The following is an 8,786-nucleotide window of genomic DNA, read 5'->3' on the forward strand; positions in this document are numbered from 1 at the left end:
AGAAAGAGGCTACAAATAAAACGTAACTCCTAAAAACATAACAGCATTTACCATTTATCTAGTTTCTGAACACTAACCTGACTTCCACTTACACTGACAGCATAAAATTTACAGTCAATTCTATTAAATACTATGACTAAAATATGACAACTGGTGGCATTGACGAATTACACAGAAAAAAAACCTGTAAATCAGATTTGCTGGTTTTTAACATTTTTGGCTATGTTCAAATTAGAATACTAAAATATTATATGCAACATACAACATATGCATGTTACTTCATAGTCATCTGGAAATGGTTGGTAAAGGTAAGCAAATTGCAGTTATTTTTCACATTTTAGCCAATGTTGTTGGTCATCTGGACATTATTAAGTACAGTATGCACGGCTGATAAATAGTTCGGCGTCAGTAAAGGATGTTTAAAAGCTTTGCATCACAGGGATACATTACATTTTAATACATTACCATGTAAAATATTTTACAGTATTATTGTTTTTAGTGTATTTTAGTCAAATAAAAGCTGCATTAGAATTTAAAGGGTTAGTTTACACCAAAATGAAAATTCTGTCATTAATTACTCACCACACCCGTAAGACCATAGTTCATAATTTACTTGGCCATTCTTCTTCCCCGAGTTACTTTTTTTTGCCATTTTGGAGAGTATCACAGCAAATACGCACACTTTCCCCTAAGAGGAAACAACCACAGATTACGTTCAAGCACGTGCCCACAACATTTAAGGAGGCTGATTACGTCAAATACATTAAAGCGTGTGTATGCGTTGTGATACTCTCCAAAATGGTGGGAGACATAACTCAGGGCAGAAGAAAGGTTGAGTAAAAAAAAAAGTATTCTCTTAGTGCCGAAAACTGAATGTCACTGATATCACATCCTATTTTACCGCTGTATTTGCTATGTTTCTGCAGCTGGGATCATTTCAGTTGTATTGCTGTCTATGGAGGGTCAGATAGCTCTGATTTTATCAAAAATATCTTAATTTGTGTTCCGAAGATGATCAAAGGTCTTACAGGTTTGGAACGACATGAGGGTGAGTAATTAATGACAGAATTTTGCTATTGGGGGAATCTAACCCTTTAAAGTCTCACCCCAAACTTTTGACAAAAGCGCATACTGCAGAAATGGTAGTAATTCATGTTTGTCTGGGAGGCGTGAACTGTTTTTGAACAATGCACAAAGCATTTTAATAGAAGCTGTATTTACACACGTCAGTCATGTGTGACATCTTCAAGCTGTGATGTATATCTGTCAGGTTTGAGGTGGAGGTGTAGGAGGGTGTGATGGAGGTTGTAGTTCGCTACTGATCTCACCCTGTAGTCCGGGAGGACAGGATTGGGGAATCTTTCTCGTCATGCTCCTCCTCTTGGCTTTGCGCTGGCGGTTCTGTCCAGCAGGTTTAACCCGATCACTAAGAGCGTCCGAGGACTCGTCGATGTACGCCAGGTTCTCGCCAAAAAAGTCCAGAAGCGAGGGATGAGGTGGCCCGCAGCGGTCAACCACTACGACAGGAACATCCTTCCGACTTTCCAAAGATCTGAGAGTCCCTTCAGCTCCAGACTCCAGGTCCTCTGAGTTACGGGAATTTGTCTCGTATTCATATTCCGACCAGGATTCTGACGGCGTCTCGGATCCAGAGACCGATCCCGTTCCAGACTCTGAAGGGGACCTGGAAATGGCTCTGGATCCGGGTCTCGATGGTGGTTTCAGCTCTAACCTTGAGACGGATCTTGATGCTGGTCCTACAGTCAGCCTCGATCCTGGTCTCACCTCGTACGGACCATCTAACCTACCCCACGACCTGGATTGGGACAGGGCTTCAGACCCTGGGGTGTACTTGCACGCTGGCCATCCGAGAATCAGGTGTCCGTTCTCTCGGATAACATCAGCATCGAGGGAGATCCCATGAGCCAATCTTGCTGAGCCGAGTCCTGGGTGGCGATGACGATGGTGACGCTTCCGTCTACGTCGCCGCTGGAGCTGAAAAGGGTCATTGAGATCAAGGGGCACGGGAATACGGAAGTCCATGGACATGTTCTGGATGTTCTGAGTCCAGTCTGTTGCGTGGGCTCTCAACTCCTCCATCTAAAAAAAAGAAAACAATCTCAGAAATAAAGGTACAAAAGTGTACCTTCTGAAAAGGTACCGCTCCAGTGACAGCCTTTGTACCTTTATTTCTGAGAGGTGAAAAACTTATGGCGAGAATTAATTTTTGCAATACAATAAGTAAAAAGGTGGTCTATACCAACATTAAAAAAAAGGCTGCATTTTTTTTTTATCAAAAATACAGTAAAAACCGTTACACTGTTAAATATTACAACAATTCAAGATAGCTGTTTTCTACATTCTGATAGATGTCTTTAACTTTTAATCTTTTGGCCAATTTAATGTAACATTTAATTAAATTAAGAACAAAATTCTATATTTAAAAAAAAAAAATAGTAGTGAAGAGTAGTGTATATCTCGCATACAAATTGTAATAATTTTGCAGATTTATTTTCAACAATCGTAGTCCACCCAATAGTAGTCCACTGTGAAAGAATGGATGAATCTATTCTGTCTGTCTCACCTCCGCACGGGTTTTCTTTGACAACACTCTAAGCCAGTTCCCAATCATGGTGAGGATAGATGCAAAATATGCCAGACCAAACACTATCCACAACCACACCAACGGCTTGTACAGGGGCGTTCCATCTCTCCTGCTCTCTGGAATAGAGGAAAGAGAAAGATAATGACACAGGGGTGGTGTGGCCTGGTGGTTGAAAGCTCTGGGCTGGTATAATGGGAAGATTGCTGGTTTGAAGATTGAGCCATGGGCAAACACCATTGTTCAAATGAGCTAAGCACTTAAAGAAATATTCAGAGTTAAATACAAGCTAAGCTCTACCAAAAATACACCACCACTCAAATGTTTTTGGTGTTTTTGAACTTTCCCATGCTCAACAAAACTGCATTAAAAACAATAAATAAAGTAATATTGTGAAATAATTTCAAACATTTAAAATTATGTGGGTTTTATAATATATTAAAAGTAATTTGCTCCTAAATGTTCAGCAGCCAAATCACGATCCTTCAGAAATCGTTCTAATTGCTCATTTGATTATTATTTTAACAGTTGTTGAAAATCTATGGAAATTGTGATACATTTTTTTAGGATTGCTTGATGAACAGAAAGTTCAAAAGAACAGCATTTCCTTTAAATAATTACTATTTGAGTGCCTTGTTCTGCACAATCCCATCATTTTACCAAACACCTAAACATAACTACTACAATAACTGCTGCTTACTTTAGTTTAAGGTCCAATTCTATTTTAAATAACATGAAAACACAGAGAAGACTAAAAGTTAATGGAGTCTATAAAACTGTTCCTTTTTCCTGGTCTGCTGTAAGTCACTTTTCGTCTGTTAAATGACAAATTACTAACATCTCAAAAGATTCTCATAGATTAGAGATAAATGCCTGCTTTGGTATAAAATTACAGCTATTACAATTAATTCTATTACAATTAGTGTCTATGGCTTTAAAAAAAAACAGATAATTAGATGATGTAAATGTCTACAACTTCATGGCTGTCTGGATCCAATGACCACAAAACATCCTGCAATTCCAGACATAATACAATATTAAGCTCCTTAACTGAATTATCATACGGTCACGTGACACGGTAAACTAAATCATATGTAATGATTATTGTATGTAGACATCATATATCTGTGCACCTGCCACATAGTCCCCAAAGCCCACCGTGGTCAGGGTGATCACGACAAAGTAAACCGCTTCCAACAGACTCCAGCTCTCCACTTCTTTAAACACCATGGTCGGGACAGCGATGAAGACTAAGCAGCCAATCAGGATGGAGAAGACAGCGGAGATGACACGGACGCTGGTGGGCTTTACACCCTTACGCTGTTCAGCAGGAAAAAAATAGAGATGCTTTTCAACGTAACCTGACAACATAATATGCTTACCTTTTTTATTTGGGAAACGACTTAATGCATAAGCATTAGTATTAGTATTAGTATTTGAGAATCAGGGGCTGGATTCACAAAAATCTTTATAATCATAATCAGGCAAGACACTACTAACAAAAACATTGCTTTTTTCATGCACTGGTCAGTTTTGAGATTTTGGGATATTTGGAGGTCATTTGGCTTCTCATATTTTCTTTCAGACTAACAGAAAGAAAACACTAAAAATACACATTAAAGTGTGTATTTTATTGCACTTAATCCATTTGTTTCTCTATGCATATCTTTCAAATCACTCATACACTCCAGACAATATACAGTTTTATATTGTTATTATAGAGGGGTTTGTTCAGAGATCATTTGCCTGATGTTGTAAATTCCTTTTTTTTTATTTCTAAAATTAGATTAAAGTTTATTTCTTCCGTGGAAAAAAAACAAATGCAATTATGACTTTTTATATCACATCACAGATTTTGCAAATTTATTGTGAGATAAAAACATTTTATAGATAATTTTTTTTTTCCTGCAATTTAGAATTTACATCTTACAATTTTTGTCTTTTTTTTTTTATCTGAATTTACATCTTGCAATTTGTCTTCATATTTTCCTAATTGTTTATATATAACAACTCTGACCTGCAAGTTCATATTTCAGGCTTATCTAAAATCTACTGTGTAAAAACCTTTATGTCAGCAAAATGAAACTTTTTAATGAAATTTTTAACCTTGTTTTATCCAGTGTTCAGATTTACATTCTGGAAATGCTTGCAAATTAGTATATATTTAATATAATTCCTAATTTACATATGTGACCCTGGACAGAAAACCAAGTAATACATTCTGAAAGTGAATTACTCATAGCAGAATAAATAAGCTTTCCATTGATGTATGGTTTGTTAGGATATAACAATATTTGGCCGAGATACAACTATTTAAAAATCTGGAATCTAAGGGTGCAAAAAATCTAAATATTAAGAAAATTGCCTTTAATGCTGTCCAAATAAAGTCCTTAGCAATGCATATTACTAATAATATATATATATATACACACACAGTAGGAGATATACTAAATATCTTCATGGAACATGATCCTTACTTAATATCCTAATAATTTTGGCATAAAACTAAAATCTGTCATTTTGGCCATACAATGTATTATTACAAATAAACCTATGCTACTTAACACTGGTTACTGTCTTTACAACAATCTTCAGAAAATATCTTTTTTATTACATCACTATGAAATATTTCCTAATAAAATATCATTTCTGTATCAAAAGTTGCAAATGCTCTTTACAATGCGTCACCGCTTACTGTTTTAACAGTTCATCTACATTATTATTCTGATTTTCTACTGGTCTGAACATTGAGGAGTCACTTACCAAGAACAGAGTCTCTATCTTGGCCACTGCTCTCCTCAGCAGGGTGCCCAGGTGGTCTCCAACCCCTGCTAACAGTATCCCAAACATGGGGATCCCCACCAGAGCATAAAATATACAGAACAACTGACCGCCTTTGGTCTTGGGCGAAATGTTTCCAAACCCTAGAGAAAAGGAAATCAAGCTCCTAAGATGATGATGATGATGATGATGAAAGTGAAAAAAATTTAATTCTAAAGAGAAAAATCTCACCAATGGTGGTTATGATGGTACCACAGAAGAAGAAAGCATTGGATGGATCCCATCTGCTGGTATAATTTGATGTGCTTCTGGCGTCCACACCTGCTTCAATGGCATCAACCACTTTCTAAAGCAAAAAGACGATGGATTTATCAGTGATGTCCCAATGTACCTGAGTCATAGACATTAAGATGTCCACATCAAATGAAATTCACAAAAACTTTTTTTTTTTTTTTTTTCATAGAAAGCACTTTAAATGTAAAGTGTCTACTTTTAAGGTTTCGGAGGTTAAGGTTTTGGAGACTAAAATGTCAAAATTTGGTTGAAATAATGTTACATTGCCATTCAGTGTTACACAATATTTATGCTTATTTTGATCTGTGCATATTAAAATATATAAAAGAACAAGGAAACATATTACGTTTTATTGTGTTGTAAATGACAAAATAATTTTAAATGACAAATAGTCAAAACCCAGGATAGAGCCAAATACAAAAAATACAATTAATTAGTATTTGGGTTGAAAGAAATTATTCTTTTAATGTGTCAAAGATTATTAAATCATGTTTAATTTGGTGTGTTGCTGCTCATATCTTTGCGATCAATTGTCAAACTTGCTAGCAATTTCAGAATGTTAATTAATTCTACACCAGTTTCCAAAAAATTGCAATTTGGATTGAAGTTTTTTTTGAGACAGACCTCTGTGAACTCTCTCAGGCTGTAAGGAGTGACACAGCTGTGGTTCTGTAGGAAAGCCATTCGAGACGTCAGCAGCTCGCGGTGAGCCCATTCCTCCCTGGAGGACTCCAGCCAGCCGAACACCAGAGCCCCCAACACCAAATACAGCAGCACGGCTGCCAGGATGGTCAACAGCGTTGTGTACCGCATGACGTCAAACGCGAGGCTGCATACTGCGGATGAATGTTTTGGAAACATCCATAATCATGTGTCCATCAGGTTAGGTGGAGCGAAGAGAAGAACGTCAAGGGAAACAAACACAATAATCAAATTATCTCTGCTTATCACGACAAATGAAGAAATGTGAGTGTGTTTTTTCACTATTTGGCAAAGTACAGTAGCCTATAAAAAGGATTTGGGATCAAAGTATGTAAAAATTAAACAGAATATCATAGCAAAACAAATGATCCCATATCTACTTTGCAGAGCGTCGCTTCTTTTTTCGTAGAACGTTCTGCTTGAAAGTATTTGCCCTCCCTCTATTTAAAATAAAAAGCAGCTTTGCTACTATTTACTACGAAATGCTATTTATTCATAATTAGAAGCACCTAAGTAACTTATTTCTAGTGTCACTGTATATGTAATAGAAAACAGAGATCAATTATTTACCTCATCAAAGCTGTTTTTCCAGATTCACTCTTTTCTCCATTTCCTCCATATCAGATGTTTGCTGGACTCGTTTGCACACTCTTCTTGTCTCTGCACAGCCTCTTTTACTGCTGCACACAAAAACCTGTGAGACATAACGGTCAGAAAATGCTCCGAGCACACTGAAGCTGACTCCAGATCAGCTTTGAGCTCCAGGAGCTTTGACCCAGTCCAGACACATAACAGGAGAGGGGTAAAGGCGCAGAGGTAAGAAGACAACACATGACGGCATTGAAACAGAACTTCTGGCACAGGTCTATGTAAACAAATTGTTCCACGGCCCTCTGACAGAACCTTGATGCTCACCAGGGCTCTCTGGGACTTACTTTGTAGACACATGGTTACCGTATATTATGGTATACATTATGTTGTCACTTTAAGTATTTGCGATCATTTGTTTTACTTTGCCGTGTTATGTTTTACATTGCATTTATTATGATCGTAAATATGAACAACTTGCGTGTGAAACGATTAAGAACCGACTTTTTGTTGTGGTTTTTTGCAAAGAACATTAAATTGTTACAGATCTTGCAAAACAGACAACTGAAAATGGGTAAAGCATAAATCAATAAATAAAAAAAAAAAGGTCAAATATTTTAGAATAAAAAATTGTGCTGCTCCCAAGATCAGATTAAAGACTTATATTTGTTAAATTCATGTTTCTTAGGCCTTATTTTATTAAGTATATTATTTTATATATATATATATATATATATATATATATATATATATATATATATATATATATATATATATATATATATATAATAGATAAACGTTTACACAATATGCTTAAGATTTACATTCAAACAAAGCCAATTCATTATAAATCATATTCACTCTCAAAAAAAGTACAAAAGCTGTCAGTGGGGTGATAACTTTTTCAAAAAACGCGAATAATCGCCTAAACGTCTAGTTTTCGCCTAAACGTCTACTTGTTAATTAATCGTTTAATAAGTGTAAGCCTTTACAAAACAGCGTAAAAACGTGTGTAAAGTTTGCGAGGGAGCGTTATCTTACCTCCGTCGGGAGTGTGTGTCTTGAGGAGTTCCCTCTCTCCTGAAGACCGCTGTGAGGAGGACGCGTGCACTCATCAGGACTTTCCCCATTCCCAGGTCTTACGTGAACCTGCCAACACGAGAGAGGAAAAACAGCAGGGAAGAGACGGAGAGGAGGGGAGGAGAGAGCATTGTTTGGCAGAGACGCCAATGAAAGCGGTTTCAGGTGTTTAAAACGTTGTTGAGCGCTCTTCTCTCGTCTCATCTCATGCGAAGCAGTGGGTTTATGTCATAAAATACTCCGAACGGTTATCTTCTAGGAATCAATTCTTAACGTTCTAAGAACGTTCTCCGAAGAACGTTATCCTACAGAAATGTTATCCTTATTTGCTTGCATTTTGTATACTTTAAAGACTAAAAAGCAGTATTAAAAGGAAGGTCATGTGACCGCTCTTTGATCCTGGATGCTGATTAGTCAATGCGTCTTGAAATCATCAACAGACATTATACAGCCACTATTTTCTCCATCTTTTATAAAATCAAAAAGGGTAACACTTTATTTTAAGGTGTCCTTGTTACAGTGTAATTACACATCTAAGTACTAATTAATGACAAGTAACTACATGCACTTTATGTATGGATTACTTTCGTATAATTATGCATAATTATCTGTTACAAGGACGTCTTAAAATAAGGTTCTTCAGGCTCTGTATTTGTATTTTCACAGTATAGCACAAACTTCATACCTAAAATAGTGACATCGGCTACGGTGATGACCCAGCACAAAACGGACTGGACGT

The 8,786-nt window shown here is 36.6% G+C and overlaps 1 protein-coding gene across 3 annotated transcripts in view; it reads right to left on the minus strand.

The window, feature by feature from the left end:
- kcnk4a (potassium channel, subfamily K, member 4a) overlaps positions 1–8,092 on the minus strand; it is an 8,280-nt gene extending 188 nt beyond the window's left edge. Inside the window, exons 1-8 of one of the 3 annotated variants that reach the window (XM_043256782.1) lie at positions 8,009–8,092; positions 6,950–7,073; positions 6,302–6,513; positions 5,615–5,729; positions 5,366–5,526; positions 3,736–3,922; positions 2,585–2,721; positions 1–2,100 (exon numbers count right to left, since the gene is read on the minus strand). The exon at positions 1–2,100 is cut by the window's left edge and continues 188 nt beyond it. In XM_043256782.1, the coding sequence (XP_043112717.1) occupies positions 1,267–2,100; positions 2,585–2,721; positions 3,736–3,922; positions 5,366–5,526; positions 5,615–5,729; positions 6,302–6,490 (1,623 nt within the window). In that variant the 5' untranslated portion in view covers positions 6,491–6,513; positions 6,950–7,073; positions 8,009–8,092 and the 3' untranslated portion in view covers positions 1–1,266. Of the gene's footprint in view, positions 2,101–2,584; positions 2,722–3,735; positions 3,923–5,365; positions 5,527–5,614; positions 5,730–6,301; positions 6,920–6,949; positions 7,333–8,008 lie in introns of those variants that run through there. The other 2 variants (XM_043256783.1, XM_043256781.1) reach the window with 2 other exon arrangements.
- Between the last annotated feature and the right edge of the window lie 694 nt (positions 8,093–8,786).

This window comes from Puntigrus tetrazona, chromosome 14 (assembly GCF_018831695.1).
Source record: "Puntigrus tetrazona isolate hp1 chromosome 14, ASM1883169v1, whole genome shotgun sequence".
Classification (NCBI taxonomy): domain Eukaryota; kingdom Metazoa; phylum Chordata; class Actinopteri; order Cypriniformes; family Cyprinidae; genus Puntigrus; species Puntigrus tetrazona.